General features: G+C 49.3%; 1 protein-coding gene across 26 annotated transcripts in view; it reads left to right on the forward strand.

Annotated features, from left to right (window-relative positions):
- Positions 1 to 17,369, forward strand: part of PTK2 (protein tyrosine kinase 2) — a 245,726-nt gene that overhangs the window by 41,197 nt on the left and 187,160 nt on the right. For 7 of the 26 annotated variants that reach the window (XM_046001597.1, XM_046001623.1, XM_046001615.1 and 4 more), the window contains one exon: positions 13,822 to 14,136. The exons of the other annotated variants lie outside the window; for them this stretch is intronic. In XM_046001597.1, coding sequence (XP_045857553.1) covers positions 14,037 to 14,136 — 100 coding nt within the window. In that variant the 5' untranslated portion in view covers positions 13,822 to 14,036. The remainder of the gene's footprint in view (positions 1 to 13,821; positions 14,137 to 17,369) is intronic. 26 annotated transcript variants of the gene reach the window in all.

Consider the following 17,369-nt stretch of genomic DNA (forward strand, 5'->3'; position numbering starts at 1 on the left):
TGTTCTCTTACTCTTACTAGATTGATTTACACTTCTGCTGTTTACTTAACGATCGTATTTGATTTCTGTAAAACGCTTGGGAAATACGCATTAGGAAATTCCTGTACTCAGAGGTGGCTCTTAGGTGGGAATTCAAGGATGCCAATGAAAGGAGTGTATAAACACCTCTGAGTCTAGCCAGACTTTATACGTACTCATAGCAAAAAACAAACGTATTTTTTCTCATAAATAATTTAAATGTGCTTTATGTAGACAAATTCCTTCATAACTATTTTTAGCATCATGAGGTATGGAAATACTTAAAACTATAGCTGAACTAAATTATAGTTTCCATAGGAAGTAAAAAAAAAAGCATGCAATAATGATTTTAAGAAGGAAATTTAAATACTTTCAACGTATTTTTGAAGTTCCTTGGTCCTTCGCCCCCCAGTCATTTAATGGGAAATAAAATAGATTTTTAAAAAAATATTCAAATTAGGTATATCTGTGTTTGAAGTAACTCCTGTGTTACCGGAGACCCGTGTTCCTCTCTGCTGCAGTTAGGTCTCATTGCTCTCCCCGAGGGTCAGACTCTGGGTGTGCTTAGTCGTTGCTGTGACTGACCTTCCATCTGTCCGTCTGTCCGTGTTTTCAGTGAACAGCCTTACTGTCTGTGAGATGCCTGGGAAGACTGCATCCCAGGACAGCGGTAGTCAATATTGTAACGGCTTTATTTAATTAACGGAAAGACGAGTTCTCTAGAATACTTTCTGTCTTAACGGATTGAAGGCTGCAGGTACAGGTAATCTTTCAGATTTCAAAGTTTTGTGGGGCTGAAGTTGAAAATGCTGCAGCTTATAAGTTTGTCTGCTTTTAAAATGTAGTCCGCTAAAGGATATGTACTGTGGGACTGGTAAGTTTTGAGTTCCTTTTTTACATTCGCTCTTGAGGTGTGCACAGGCCTTCTAAGGAGTTTCAGTTTGGGAATTAGACTGTCCTTGAGGTAAGTCCAGTCCAGTCTTGTCTTTTTCTCAGGTCAGTTCAGGTCCCTGGAATGTGACAACAGAGAGGAGCGTGGCCACCGCTACCTTCCAGGTGAGATGGGCGCCGGCCGCTTGCTCCCGTCTTCGCCGGGCTGTCCTCCACAGTGGGGTTCCCCGCTCGTTCGGTAGTCTTACCTTGTAGCCAGTTGCGGACTTTGGGGCTGCTCTGCATGTCGGCTGCGAATGTTGATTGTTCTGTGCATGTTTTTCTCCCGGTGACCTCTTCATGGGATTTAGATTTACAAAATTAAAATGCCCGTTGCGTCTTGGTTTGCCCACAGTCGATTGTATTAGTTAAAAAAAGATTTGAGAAAGGGGATAAAGACATACTGAGAATTAAGATTACATAGATTGTCAGCACATTGAGAAAAACGTATTTCCCTTTTGCTGGTTTCAGATAATAGAGTGAATCTGAGAAAGGGCGTCAGAAGTCAGTGTAGGGCCGGGTCTTGGCTCTGGATCCCTAGTAGCCAGCCCAGTATGAGACAAACCTGTGTATGAACAGGTGAGGGAACTTCCTTCTGGAAGGACTTGTCCAGTCAGTGGTTCCTGCAACCAGAGAGTCGTGGAGTCATCTGAGTGTGCGTGTTATTATACTAAGGATCCATCAGGATAAATTATGAGACGTGCATGCCCACCTCTGGATGGGTGAGCTGCACCTTGGGTGAATTCTGATCTCGATTCTGGATCCCTTCTCCGGCGGTTCATGTGAACGCTTTTTCCCAGTGTAGCCCGTGCTGTAATGTGTGTAGTAGAGCAGCGTCCTAGAACATTAGGTGGTGGGAAATGTTGGCTTCTTTCTCCATTTTGCTTCTCTCAGTTGTGGGTGGCTTGCCTAGCAGGTATACAGAAAGCGCTTATACACTGCTCAGGTTGTTCTGTCCTCCCCTTTTCTTTACAACTCTGGGTTCTGATCGGCTCTACACGTTGCACACACTCACCTCTGGTTGTGTTCTTAGGGCACGTGTGCCAACACGGTGTTCACAGCACTGCTTCTCTAACTCAGCTGGCTGTCAGAACAATGAGTGTGCCTGCTGGGTGTTTCTCTGGTTCTTTTAAAAAGCTTTTATTGTGGAAAATTTGAAATATACATAAAACTAGAATCAGATAATGAACCTTTTTCAGCCTTTACCATGCCTCACATAATTAAAAGTAATTTAAAATCTTCTCTCTCGGGGCACCTGGGTGGCTAAGTCATTTGAATGTCCTCAGCTCAGGTCTTGATCTCAGGGTGGTGGGTTTGGGCCCCGTGTTAGGCTCCATGCTGGGTGTGGAGCCTACTTAGGGAGAGAGAGAGAGGGAAAGAGGGAGGGAAGGAATCCTTTCTCTAATAAAACTAGGTAATGTTTGATTTTCTAATTTCCCCATTTGTTTAAAGAGCCTGTTACCTGTTGGTTGGCATATCTCTGACATTTCCCACTCCCTGCTTCGCACCCTTTCAATTTCACTTTTAAATAACAGCTTCTGTTGATGCTCTTGAAGAAACTGTCATTTATCCTATAGACGTCACCGCATTCTGAGTTCGGCTGATTGTATCATGTGATGTCGTTTAATTCATAAATTTCAAAACCGGCTGCTGGGAGCCCAGCTAGAATGAGCTTCAGCTTTCAGGGCAAGGATACTCGCTGTTGGCTTCACCTCTCAGGGACAGTGATGTCAGTCACTTGTCCAGACGGTGCTGTGATTCTTCCCCCTGGTGGCTTCCGTGGGCATTGAAGGTGGTGGCCTGGGCCCTTCTGTGGGAATGCAGAAGCGGTGGCGATCTGACTCGGCCATGCCTTCCCTACTTGTTAGCTGGAGCTTTCTTGTTTGTTAACTGCTTGGGTATCCTGAAACATATCCTGAAACGCTCAGCAGCGGTAGAGCGGGCAGAGGATGGAGGTGCGCCCGCATGACATGACGGCCAAGCGCTATGGCCCAGCGTGGATGCTTTCCATAACGTACTTTTTAAAAAATGGCTAAGCCCCAAAGAGTACGTACTGTGCAGTTTTCTTGTAAATTCAAAAACAAAAGGACGTTTGGAATGTCCACATTCTGATGTATACGTGTGTGTATTTCGCAGTGTAGCTCACCTGGACCACTGTGCGGAGTGCTGCCGCCTGCGTCCCCGGCACGCTCACTTCCGGCGCCCCCCCCCCCCCCCCCCCCCCCGCTCTGCTCAGCTGCGTCATTTTTACAATAATGCCACTTGACGGTACACTGTAAAACTTAGTTACGTGTGATTTTATTGTTGTCTGTCTCCCCGATAGAATGTAAACTCCACGTGGGCAAAAGAAATGATCCTAGAGCCGGTGGCAGCTGGTTGACTTGTACTGGTACTGGTAGCTTGAAACCAGACGGGGCGCGGTTACACCGCGGAGATCAGCGGACGCCGCTGCTCTGGCTTCTCCCACTCACTCTCGCAGACCCACTTGTCCAGTACTTACCAGGGCGTCCTGGCGTCTGTCTGTCTTTGTACAGCCCTGAGGTCTTCGTGGTGTCCGAACAGTGCCTGGCATACGGAGGTGCTCACCAGATTCTCAGACGAATTCTGTTACTGAAGAAATTTTGAGGTGCAGATGGCAGAAACTTAGACTGAAGTGGAAAAAGGGAATCTCTCGCTTTATGCAACTTGGAATGTATTTAACAAAGAAGTTACGGGATGGTATCTGGAAGTAGGTCTCCAGAAAGTCAACCAAGAAAAGGAAGTACCTGTAAATCCTAAAGGAACTGTAACGACTGTCGAAAATAAATGAGAAGTCTAATCTTGGATCTAGCCTTGCTTAAAATGAAAAGAAATTAAAAATCAGCTCCTAGTCGCGCCCCCACCAAGCCCCGCGCCCATGGTAGTCATGTTGTTGGTCTTTCTCCCCAGCCGCGGCAACCAGCCCCGGGTCTCTCGGATTCACAGACTTGCCTGGTGTGCCTGTGGCATGTCCGTGGAACCCTGCATCCCGTCCGTGGCCCTTTGTGGCCGCGGTTCACTTCGGGCCCGTCCGTGTGGTAGCAGGAGCCAGCGCCCTTGCTTTTTGTTGTGAGTGACCTGCAGCCGGGAACACCCAGCCTTTGCCCCTGCGTGTTAAGCCTGCCAAGGCCGTGTCCTGGGCTCTGGCCTCTGGGTGCAGCTATGGGGGCGCAGAGCCGGGGGCCCAGCCTCTGTCTTGTTCCCCAACTTGACAAATGCGCAGCAAAGGTGAAATCAGCCGTGGAAGCCCGGTCTGGCTTCCCGCTCTTGACCTTCTGGAGCTCTCACAGCCTCTCTTGTCCCCCTGCCCCAGCAGCTCTCTGAGGACTGTATTTCATGTGCTTTTCACCGCTTCTCCCGCCAGCTGTTGGAGTGTCTTGGATTCAGAAACCTCACCTCTCCTTTTTTCATTTTGGTGGTTAGAGATTAATTTCTTGAGCTAAAAGAAGGGGGAAGGAGGAATCTTGGAACAAGTCAGCCACTTACAAACGTCCTATTTTGCCAGTCAGGCCCCGGTGAGGTTCAGCGTGGCATGTGGACTTGAGGTGTTGCTGCTGTCAGTCTGGCCCGTTGGACTGGACTGGAAGGAAAGAATGTGTGATTTCTGCCACGTCATAGGACATGGGAGTGTCCGTAATCACGCGTTGATTTTGCTAACAGATTTTTACGGCTTGCCTCCTTTATTTAAATTTAGACCAAAAAAAAAAGAAATTCATTGTAACTGTTTCAAGTAAGACAGATAAGGCTCTGACTGTTGAGTTACTGTGGTTCTGGTCCTTGAAAGAGAAGCGTTAAATACCTTTTTGTCCTCATTTTAAAAATCGACTGATTGTACTTAACGTGCTTTGGGCAGAAATGTTTCCAGTTTTACAAACCCCTTAGGTGATAAGGCCTGGCCGTGGGGAGCCTTGGAGTTGAGGTAGACGGAGCCGCTGGGAGAGTGAAATGTGGGGAGGCACCAGGATTTTGGCGAGGCATTGGTGGAGCCAGCGAAAACCTCAGTAATCACGATAAGTAATAGCTTGATGCAGTGTTCTTTCTTTCTTTTCTACACCTGAATGCACAAAATCCTGGCTGAACAAGCTACCAGAATTCCAAACAGAGATCGGATCAGTGTCACTCATGTTTCCTTCAGCCTTACGTGCAGTGTGCGGCATGCCCCTTTCTCCGTCTTTCTTTCTGCTTAGAGTTTTTGCTTTTATTTTCCTTATTTCTTAAGGTGAAAACATAGACAACTGATGTTTTTACCTTTTGTTCGTAATTTTGTAAACGTCTGTGAGTGATCTGAGTATGTGCCAGGAAGCACACACGCGCCCATGTTTTTTCCTTACAGTGAAATGCCACAGTCTGCATATCTTCTCTACCTTCCTTATTACTTCAAATATTTACCTGTGGGTGCCCAGGTGCTCAGTCAGTCGAGCGCCCGACTCTGGATTTTGGCTCAGGTCGTGATCTCAGCGTCGTGAGATCGAGCCCTGTGTAGCACTTTGCTCTGGGCAAAGAGCCTGCTTGGGATCGTCTCTCTCTCTCTCTCTCTCTCTAACCCTCCAGCCCCCAGCTTGCATGCACTCTCGCTCTCTCAAAAAAAAAAATCATGTGTATATCTTGAAAGTTTTTGCATTTTAGGACTGGGAGTTGCAGTTTTCTTTTCTACTATGTGGACTTTTTTCATTAAAGAGTATTTTCCAGTATCAGTGAAGAATTTTCACCCAATACCTTTTTCCAAACTTTATTTACTCATTTCTCTTCTACTGACATATAGGCTGTTCCTAGTTTTTCAGTTTTGTAAATAAACCTATGACTCATTTAAGCCTCAAACTGCCTTAAACCTTACAGGGGATTACTGGAGGTTTCTTACACAGTCTCCCGGAAGCTGGATCTCTGGGTGCAGTGACTGACGTGCTTGTCTTCTGGTGGGCTCGGAACTCCGGAGGGGCCAGGACTGGGCCCCTGTGGTTTTCAGACCCCGGTGCTCAATTCACCGCGCGGACAGGGAAGACGCAGACGACACGCTGGCTTAGAGCACTCTCAAAGCCCTTTGCGCTTGTAATACTTGGTTCTCATTACAACTGTTCTTAACTTTGTTTGACTGACGAGAAAACCAACAGAGATTTTTTAATAAGGCCCAGAGTCTTGTGTCTAGTCTGTTGCCACTTGGGGGTTCAGGGAGCACTGAGCCACGGGCTGAGTGGGCAACTCCGGACTTTCCGGTTGAAGGTGATGGGAAGAGAGGAGTCAGTTTGAGCTTGAACTTGATTTTACAAAGTCCGATCTTAGTCCTGAGCCTCAGCTCCCTTTTTCTTCAAAATAGTGTTGTTAACCTTAAAAATAAAGCTGCCACTCATTTTACCAGCGAAATGGGTTTATTCTGGAACAGCAAAGAATTGCAAACCCAGACAAGCAAGCTAGGGTAGCCTGGGCAGAACAAAGGAGGGACTGCTCTTTCATAGAGGAAAGGGGAGAGCTGGGAGGGAGGAGGAAACTTTCCTTCCTCGGGCTGGGTTAGTAAGCTAGTAACCGCCTTCAGGGTGCCCCTCTCCGTGTTGGGCCCGCGGTAGGGGAGGAGCGGTCGGGGTGAGAGCCGCCCCTGCTGGCCTCCGGACTGCAGTCTTCACAACGTGTTGGTAGTTATCCCGGAGTTTATTAGGAGGTGAACTTGTTTACGAAGCCTCGTGGAGCTCCCTGGTAGTACTGGGCTGGTGTCCCGTCCTTGCCCAGGGACTGGTGCTGGTTGTCTGCCTCTTGCGCTTTGGGCGCATTCCTGACACATCAAGGCTTTCCCCCTCATCTATAAAAGTAGACTTAATTATATCCGCCCCCTTTTGTAAAATAAACGAGAGGCACTCCATTCTTTAAAAAACACTTTTTTGTGGTAAACAAAAAACACTTAGCATAATTTATCATCTTAACCATTTTTAAGTACCGTTCGGTGGTCGGACGCACGTTCACGTGGCTGGGAGCCAGCTGCCAGCATTGTCTGTCTTGCACAGCTGGAGCGCTGTCCCCGTTGCTTTCTGAGATGATGGCCCCTCGGGTCACAGCATTTTACGTTACCACCCATAGTGCACAAGGGTTCCAGCTTCTCCGTGTCCTGGCCGACACTCGCTATTTCCCACTTCCCATTTAAAAAAAAATAGTAATCATCCGGATAGGTGTGAGGTTAGTTTCAACTTTTTTTTTTTTATTTGAGAGAGAGTAAGAGAGAGTGAGAGCATGAGAGGGGAGAAGGTCAGAGGGAGAAGCAGACTTCCCATGGAGCTGGGAGCCTGATGTGGGACTCGATCCCGGGACTCCAGGATCATGACCTGAGCTGACGGCAGTGGCCTAACCACTGAGCCACCCAGGCGCTCCAGTTTTAACATTTTTTAATGATAATAAGTTTTAGGGAGACTTGGAAAAATGGGTCTAAATTTTTTGCTAAATGGGAAGAGTATCCGTTGATACCAGTGTGAGAAAACCAAAAGCATAGAGGAGCGCCTTTGATCAGAAAACTCCCACTGTGTATCTGTGTTCGAGAAGAGGAACCACCTCCTTCGGGGCTGTCCTTAGGGTACGGCTGGGGGAGGACCCGACCTCGACAATGCTGCTGATCCTTCCTGAAAACGGGCAGTGTAGGTGGGAGACAGGACCCTCTCGCCAGCAGGGCCCGTGCCACCCATGGGCCTTCCTGTGTGGCGGTGTGGGTGTCCCCGCACACCCGACTGCCCACGAGCCACCACGGTTTTCTCTGCCGCAGTCCTAACAGGGCAGCCTGCTGTTTGCTCGGTCAGCGAGTGACCACACTGTGGGTAGACCGCGCTGACCGGGTCAAGTCAGCTGCGGCGACAGAGTGGTACAGGAGCCGGCTGTGTGTGTGCAGGCCCGTTAAAGCAGAAGCTGCAGAGCTGGTCCGAGTGGTGTTAGCGCTCAGATGACTCATGACTTGGCTGTCTTTTCGTATGTGTTATTTGGTCAGTATAAGCCAGAGACCCCCCTCTGTTTTATGATACTTGCAGTTCGGTTGACAGTTTTGCTAAGTTTCTGGCGCTGTTCCGTGTTATCAGGCCTCTGCTAGTATATTTGAAAAACTCAAGTGGCGTCTTCTTTGAGGTCTCAGGGGCCTTACTTTCTTTTTAATTTGGTGGCAAGTAACCTCCCAACAGCGTCTAAACCTAGAATTTAGCTTTCACCTCCTCTGGCAAAACACACGAGAGGTGGCCGTTAGTGTCTGGGGGAATACCCTAGTTGGGTATTGTTGAAGTTGATAATGAGTTCAGAATTTCCTGCCTCTCCAGAGCTGCGGTTTCCCTTCCATCTGATAGACCTTGCGTTGCGTCATTCATTGCTGTGCTTGTTTCCTGGTGCTTGTGCTGCATCTCCCCAGTCCCAGCTACGTGTCCAGCACGTCCCGTGGTGGCGTGATCTGCAGCCAGGGGCGGGATCGCAGACGTAGGACTGTCACGGGAGCTGCCGAATTCGGTGAATAGGAGTGTCGCGTGGGGTTGAGAGCGGCCTGTCGGTCTCATATTCCCGCTGTGATTCACTCATCCTTTGTGCGCCGCGTGAGGCCTGTTCCCTGCTTCTCTGGAAGCCTTTGCAGCCTCTGGAGGTGGTGTCATTGCAGGTGGTGGCTTGAGTTTGTGCTCTGACAGCCCCGTGCTGGTGCCACCTCTGCCGGCGACCACTTAGCTGTGACATCAGGCCTGTTGCTTCATTTCCCATCTCCTCACATGCGGTGTGTCCGCATGTCCCGTGTGGCTTGTGAACTTGCTGGTTGTTGGTGAATTCCTGCAGCCGGGGAGTGAGGGAGCATGCAGCGGAGCCTGACTGCCCCAGTGTGACGTCCGCCCTGCCCCGCAGGAGGTCTGTGGCCTCAGACAGGTCACTCAGCGCTCGGCTTGTTTATTCGTCATCTCTCCCACGGGGTGGCAGAGGCCCCCTCACAGAGCTGGTTATTAATACCCGAGTCCCTGTGCTTCGAGTGTTAGGATGGGGCTTGGCGCAGCGTGAGCATAGCTTGCAGTGGGATGCCCGTTGCGTCAGTAGCAGTGTGTTTGCAGTGTCCGTGCTGCTGTTCTGCCACTTGATGACTGGCGCGGAGTCACTGCTCACGTTAGGTATTGTCGTTGTCCTTGTATGGGTGACAGACTGAGGTTCAGGATGGTGGATGAGTCTTTCCTTGTCTCACAGATAGAGCTGGGGTCCTTCGTGTCTTCCAGTGAAATTTAGTGCCTCCCTCAGCTTCCCCGGAGTTCCTTTTGTGTAAGAGAAGGGAGGTCGTATGGTCATTGTTGGAAACCGCAAGGACAGCAAATAACACCGTCACCTTTTGGAGTATGTTCTATTTTGAGACCTGTTATCTATATGTCTTCAGAACGTGATTATATCCTTCCTTACGACTAAACTTCTTTAGTCCTTAACAAGTCTTAATTTTTGTTCATAGATTCAATTTTCAGAGAAGTTATTTCTGTCTTGTGGCGGAAATAGCGAGGCCCAATGACAAAGAAGTGATAATTCTGTGAGTCTTACAGAATTAAGTTCAGGATGTGATACCCAGCTTTTGGAAGTGAGGGCGTGTTTCGTGATCAGCTGCTAGTTGGAGCTTTCGTAGTATAATGGTGTTGGTTTTACTTGAATCTGTAACTCTTGATTAATGCAAACATAGAAGAAAGGTACAATTTGAATTCTGTATATATAATATGAACTAGTTTTCTCTCACATTCCTCCCATTAGGTGACTTGAAAGCATTTACTGGGGCTTTACTCTTCCAAGAAGTACTGCCCTCAAGTCTTAAAGCCAACAGAACCGTGTAACTACATGAGAAACGTGAAAGTCAGATATGGCTTTGGTGACATTTATAAACAGCTGCTTTTTTTCTTTTTTTAAAGATTTTATTTATTTCTTTGAGAGAGAGAGAGAGAGAACAGGCATGGGGTAGGGGGGCAGAGGGAGAGGGAGAAGCAGGCTCCCTGCTGAGGAGTGAGCCCCACGTGGGGCTTGATCCCAGGACCCTGGGATCATGACCTGGCCTGAAGGCAGAGACTTAAAGCCCACTGGGCCACCCAGGCACCCCTCCCCGCCTTTAAGATTTTATTTATTTGAGAGAGAGAGAAGCAACTTTTTTCTGAATAGTTCTTCCCAGGGACTTTCTCACCCAAGGCCGGTTTCTGTGGGGGAGCCGTGTTGGGCAGAACTGCACGTATGCGGAGGGTCCTGGAGTTCCCTTTTCTGCTTCCTGATCTTGCTCATCACCCCGTTTGCTGGATTTCTGTCTCACCTCACACAGTATTGTCATTATGTTGTGTGGAAATTTGCTGCGGAAGTTCTCCCGGGAGTAGCAGTAGTCGTCGTGGGATGTGTTTCTGATGGGGGTGGGGAGAGGTGGTCCACGTGGTTTCCTGGATTCTGTGTCAGTTTTTCTTTCACGTACTCGCGTACTCAGTGAGTACTCACGAAGCCCCTGAGCTGAGAGGGGTCTCGCAGGTGGGGCGGTGCCCAGCGTCGAGGCAGGCCATGCCATCACTGAGCTTCGTGCGTGTGCTGACATCTGGAACATCTCGATGTCTTCGCTGTGGCCACGGCCTCTCAAAGAGAAGAGAGACTCCCCCTGCCATCTCCTTGTTACCCGGAGGTGACAGATGGGCAGAGTGTGGCCCGTACCTCTTCCTGACCACTTTAGTAATAAGGCGCGGAAGGCAGTATTGTGCGGAACACACCAGATTCTTTCCTGCCATGGAGACCGGGGTGATGTGGAGGCGTCAGACAACACGTGTCAGTCCGTCACGTGGTATGGGAGCAGGTGTCAGTGCTGTGGGACGAAGCAGGGACAGGGCATGGGACAGGCAGTCTAAAGGTGGGCACACGCCTGGTGTGGGCAGAGGACGGCAGGGAGCTCGGTGCGTTGGAGCCCAGGAAACGGGGGCCAGGCCGGGGTGAGATGGAGGGTGTAGGTCATGGCCGTGCGGACCCTGCTGAGTGCGTAGTAAGCCCCGCGGCGGGCAGAACTGGGAAGCGCTGGAGTTTCAGCAGCGGGGTGAAATGGTGCGATGGGCGTCGCAAGGGGTTGGTGTGGCTGCTGGTGGGGACAAGAGTGTAGGGCGGTGGCGGGACCTGTCGCTGTGGCCCAGTGGGCCACGACCACAGACAGCCTGGACACCAGTGACATGGGGGCACGTACGTGGGCTGGATTTATTGTAAAGGCAAGCGTGTTGGTTTTTGCTGATGGATAGCTTTGAGGAGAGAGACAGGAGTCCAGAATGACTGCGGAGTGGGGTCCGAGCAAGTCGTACTGCCTCTCTTGTAAATTTGAGTGAAGAGTTTACCTATCACGTAGGACTTCCCAGAGTTGCTCTTAACTGTACCGATATGATAAAGAGTTTCTTAAAGAAGCTCCAGAGCTTTTTGAGGAACGACGGCCTTTCTCTCCGCGTGTGGAGTCTCTAGTCGAGACACATGGCGGGACTGCCTCCCCCATTCTCATGGCACTGCTCACGTAGCCTTTCCGCCTCTTCCTGGGACGTCACTGGATCGGGGGTCTAGGAACATAATTGGGCTTTCCCGTTGAGTGGGAAGGAAGTAGGAGTGATGCCGTCACCGAGGGACTCGTCCTTGTGTCGTGGCTCAGCCCTCTGGCTGCAAGCCGGGCCCCACCGCCCGAGCGCGCCCTCGTCTTCGCTGCCCACATGGCCCCCCTTGTGTCGGGAGCAACGCGCCGCTCTTCTCTGGGGGCGCCCGGCCGCGCAGCAGCTTCCCCTTTGGGCCGAGCCCCGAGCCCCGTCCTCTTCTCCGCTCTTCCAGGCCGCTGCTTCCGGCTGGGCGCTGCGTGGCAGCCTGGAGCGGTCTTTGCTCCTTGGGTCTTGTCCTCTTCCGTACCCTCAGGCCTCGGCACAGGAGGGGCTGCTGTTTGGACGCGGAGATGAATGTAGATCAGCTTGGCGGGCGGGCGGGGAAGCGGCCGGCCCCTGGTCACTCTGCAGCAGGGACTTGGCGGAGATGAATGTAGATCAGCTTGGCGGGCGGGCGGGGAAGCGGCCGGCCCCTGGTCACTCTGCAGCAGGGACTTGGCGTCTCTCCCTCCCCTGCAGCGCTCCCGCGTCTGTCCTCTCGTCCCCACCTCTCCTGCAGCTCCTGCCGTGGGGGCTCCCGCCTCCGCCCCCGCTGCCACCGGCCCCGCTCCCTGCGGTGGCACTCAGTCGCTGTGGCTCAGAAACCCGTGCCGGGTGTGTGCGCTCATGAAGACCTCTGGCTTCTGGGGCAACGCATGGGCTCGGCGGAGCTGGGTCTCTTCCTAGCTGTCTGACTCCCTCTTTAACTCATCTTTAAAAGCTGTGACGGCACTGATTTTGCTTAGAAGATGGGAAAATTGGGTGTGTAAAATACTGTTGGCAACTAGTAAAGGTAGCTTCTATGTTGTAACTCGAGTCCGAGGTTTCAGGAGAGACGCGGGGTTTGCTTGTGCTGTTGCTGTGTGTGTGGTTTGGTGGTTCAGGTTAAACCCCAGGCCGTTCTCAGGGGCCTGGGCCGGATAGCAGACTTGCTCATGGGGTGTGCTTGGACTCCTCCTGTGAGGAGAGCAGGCCTTCGTGTCCCGAGTGTCCTCGGCAACGGTGATCTGTCTGCTTGTTTCTTCTGGTTCTTTCTTAGCTCACTTGCTTGTGTTTTTCTGGAGCCCCTCTGCTTCCCAGTGTCGCCTGGGGTCAGAGTTCACTCTGGTGAATGGTATGTCTTCACTTGGGGGCATCTCAGTTATTTGAGCTCCGACTGCTCTTAGGAGGCTGAATGTAAGGCCTGGAGACAAAGCCGTCATGGAGAGTAGTGTGTCAGAAATGAAACTAGCTGTCCTGGGTGTCACTGGACACAGATAGGCCTCTTGTTCCCCTAGCCTTTTTCAGCTCTTGTTTTCCCAAGTTACTGAATTCGCAAAGTCTTGGTGGTGTTCACAGTTAAGTAGAGGACTCGGTTTTTTCTTCATTAATGGGATTTGCTGCAGACAGAATTACCCACGTAAGGGGGGAGCTGAACCCCTTCACGGGCATCGTGTGTGTCCTGACAGCAGGCTGTCTTACTGCCAGAGTGCGTCGTGTTGCATGAGCGGCATTTCAGAGACGCCCGACACTGCCTCTCGGTTTGAGTGGGAAAGTGTGAGTATAAGTAGCTTTACATTTTTTGAAAAAAGTTACTAGTACAGATTATCCGAGTTTTTTCTGCCCTCCTTTTTTAGGAATATGAGTTTAGTACTCACTCATGTTCTGAAATGAAGGAATCAGGTATTTTGGATTCCTCAGTATTTTCTAAGCTAGTTTTAAAAGAATCTTGTAACTTCAAATTCTTGTTTTACATGTTTTCTAAATACTTTTATAAATTTACAAACTTACTTTGAAATTATCAATCTGAAAATATCTTTACCTTGGAAATATCTGGGTTCCTATAGATATAGTTTTTACAGATTTGTTTTTAATGTCGATCAAGATCCCCTCCCCCCAGTATTATTCATTTTTCATCAAGGCTATTACCATAAGTCTTAAGGTCAGAATTAAGCTGGTGAAAGGCCAAAGGCATGACTCTGAAAACAGGAATTGTTGGAGGAGCCATCTACAGACGTGATCTGAGGCAGACCTGATTTGCAGCTTACTCAGTTTCAGAATCGCCTGTTGGGTTTGGGAGCAGAGGTCTGCCAGAGTGGAGCAGCAGGGTGGGATTAGCATATTAATCAGCTGCTGGCTACTGGCCTCCTTTTTCTCCTCCCTCTCTCCCTCCCTCCTCCCTCCCTCTCCCCTTCCCTGAATGAATCTAGGAACACAGGCCCATGGAGTCACATTACTAGCTGGTTTCATTCTGCTCTGGAGCTTAATCCAGCCAGGATGGTCTGTGTTTCAGATTGCGGAAGCAGAAGATTCTGTAACTGAGAGGCATTCTTCAAGCTGCTGGAAAATATTGCAGAAGGAGCACCTCCCAAATTTTGCTTCAAGCTCTGAGAGAAGGAGCACACGGGGGAAACTTAGTGTGGCTGTGGATCGAAGCGAACGCTGTGGGAGCGATGCACGGGGACTTGGTGCGCGGACGCCTGGTCTGATCTTGAGAGGCCTGAGTTTATGTGGCTGGAACTGGCGGGCCGAGCGGCCCTGAGACCAGCAGGTGCCGTCTGTATGGAGAAGAGCGGCTGTAGTCCATTTCCAGTGTGTTGGGCTAAAGGTATACGTAACTTAAAAATCTCTTTGGTTTAAATTTTATTCAGATTCATGCTTTTGTACTAAAAAGGTGGATAAGAGTTTTTCAGACTTTATTTCAAATAGATTTACAATTAAATTTAAGGAAAAATGGAAATTGATGTGGTATAGGTTTGCAGCTCTTGGCATAAAACCAACTAGGTAGCTTTTAGAAAAGAAAATAAAAGTACTTTCATGGAACTGCATTTTAAGTAAGTTATCTTTTCTGTGTCTCATAGTTTTATTTTATGTGTTTTAATTAAGGCACCCATATCCGTTCTGTGATGTGGAAGTTTTTAAAGAATAAAGAGGCTGGTTTGAGCTTAAATCGGACTGGAGGGAAAGAGAGCAGTGCGGTTTTTCTTACTTCACTCAAAAATTGGTTTTCGTTACTCGCTGTAAAGATTGTGTATTTAATTTGAAACTCCATATTATTATAAGGTGGGTTTATCACTAAGGGTCAGTAATACTGTGAATAAGTATTTTCCAATTTAATGTTGTTAGGGTTTTTATTTGTATAAAAATACGAATAATAAAAGATAGCGTTTTCATTGTAACATTCAAGACAGTGTTTGGGAAGCATGTTTAGAAGTTAAAAATGCTGTGTAATCCATGTATGGGTAAGACCAAATATTTTATCTGCTTAAAATACTAGTGAATATTACCCCTGGGGGATGAAGTCCATAATAAAGAATTAAATACGAATTTTAAAAAGTATATTCAAGTATCCTGTTAACCTACTCAGGACGGATTTTTAAAAGGAAGAACCTGCACTGGGTGAAGACCCACGGTACTGAAAGTGACCCTCAGGCTGCTTCAGTTCAGTGTTTGGCTTAAAAAAATGTTTTTAAAGATTTTATTTATTTATTTGACAGACAGAGATCACAAGTAGGCGGAGAGACAGGCAGAGAGAGTGAGAGGGAAGCAGGCTCCCCGCTGAGCAGAGAGCCCCATGCAGGACTCGATCCCAGGACCCAGAGATCATGACCCGAGTGGAAGGCAGAGGCTTAACCCACTGAGCCACCCAGGCGTCCCAGCTTAAACCTTTCAAAGGCGCCGGATGTGGAGGTCCTTGCAGCGGACCACAGTCTCACTGTTCGATTGCTTCTCGCTTCCCAGGTTGTCCGCATCATCTAGCCACTCTCGTCGAGGCTTTTAACAGTTCTCCTTCCTTCCCTTCCTTCCCTTCTTTTCAGGTAATCTCTGCATCCAGCGTGGGGCTCAGACTCACAACCCCGAGATTAAGAAAGTCGCCGACCAAGCCAGCACCCCTTTTAGACATGTCTAAAGCCTGAGATGTTAGAACTCTTTCAGCAGGATGCTCTCTGAACAAAGCACCTGTCACTTTATCACCTAACTAGGTGTAAATTAAAGATTTCGCGGAGTCATGTTCACACTGTTGAGTTTTAAAGGATGTTGGGTATGGGAACTTTTAAAACCTGTAACGGAGGTGAGAGCATGCAGACCACAGAGTGTCACTGAGCGTGACCAGTAACGAGCATGACCTGTAACGAGCACCCCGGGGCAGAGCGTTCTCTGCTGCGCTTACGGAAGGTTTCGGTCTCTCCGGACTTGTTGGGACCCGTATGCACAGTTCCACCTCCGTGGTGTGACAGCCCTCTGTCAGCACGGATCCTTGCCAATAAGGCTCTGATTCCACCAAGTCTAGCCTAGACTCAATATATGAATCGAGGTGCATTGGGGGTATTAAATGACCGACTACTGCGTTTTTAAGAAATTCAGGGTGACTCTAGAAATACGGACATCAGAGGACAAGAGGCTGAGGTGTTTCTGCTCGTCCAGAGCAACTTGTTTTCCCATTACGGTTGCTGACTGGCAGAGCAAGTGAGTAGAGGCCTTTTTAACGGGGACGCCATTTTGATAGAGGTCAGGGTCAGGTAGGAGAGCAGAAGTGCAGGTGTGGAAGAGGGGAGGAGGTAGGGACAGCATCAGACTTAGAATCATTTGCAGGGCTGGAGCAGGCCATCCCCTCTGATGAATGGTCTGGCTTCTGGATGTGCAAGAGGAGGTTTCTGAGGACATAAGGTCACCCTGTCCCCCTTGCAGGGCTGAGGACACCGCCTCCCTGGGGGCACACAGTGTACCAGCTTCTCTGCACACTTCTCTGTACCAGGACAGGAAGGCAGGAAGCCCTTGGTTCTATTCTGGTCAGTTTTTGCTGTGTGATAAAGGCAAAGATGTTGGTGTATAGGAACTGGCTGAAATGGTTATTTTCAAGTTGCAAAGTTACCACTTTTAGATAAAGACGAAATAAAATGCTCAAGCGCGAAGACTGTAAGCCTCTCTTTTCAGTCAGACATTCGAAACCTCACATTGGATTTTATCAGTCACATTAACCTCGAAAACAGCGGTGTCCCAATTTAAGGAGACACGAAATACTTAGTAGAACAGGCTAAAAATAATGGAACAGAGCTATATTTGTATACTTTGAACTGAAACCTTCACGGTATCCGTAAGACAGTCTATGGCTGTCTCTGTGCTACAGTTCATCGTACCTCTCCGATAAAGGAAGCCGCGTTAGATCACTCCCACAGAAGACCGTGTTTCTGCATATTTAAACCGACTTTGTTGTAACATGTGTTCAACTATATCGTGACTTCTAGGCTTAGCAGCAGCTCTAACCCGGAGTGTTGAGGTAAAGGTGGGTGTCGTGGTGCGGTGCTTGGTCGCAAGGTCACCGAATGCAGAAAGCCCTGCTCGGAAGGTCCGTTGGTGACGTTAGCATGCGCCCTGTCTGCTTCGCTCTCCGACGCTGGGAAGGGTGAAAGAGTGTCAGGGCTGTGCTCACTAGCGGTAAGTGTGTGGTCAGGTTTTTTTCTGGATCTTTCAGTAGTGGATTGAGACTGAGTATACCACTCACCGTTCACTTGTGTGCTAGGACATGCTTTTCCTGCAGCAGTATTTTAACTCCCGCTCGCCCTCCCTGCATCCGGGAGGTTCTGTGCGTGGCCTTTCTTCACTTCCGTGCCTAGACTGCAGTGCTCAGCGCCCCCTGGCATCTGTGCTTGTATCTTTCCGAAACGTCTGATGCTCACCTGCCAGGGAGCAGTCTCATAACTGTTGCCCTGGAATCTGTCCCTCCCCAAGTCCTCCTTGTCTTAGTAAACGTGCCAGACCTCCGTGCCCTTAGTCACTCAGGCCAGAGACCCGGGATGCCTCTTGGACACTTTCTGCCTCGTGGAATGAGCCCGTCTTTGA

The sequence above is a fragment of the Meles meles genome, chromosome 1 (genome assembly GCF_922984935.1).
Source record: "Meles meles chromosome 1, mMelMel3.1 paternal haplotype, whole genome shotgun sequence".
In the NCBI taxonomy this organism is placed as follows: Eukaryota; Metazoa; Chordata; class Mammalia; order Carnivora; family Mustelidae; genus Meles; species Meles meles.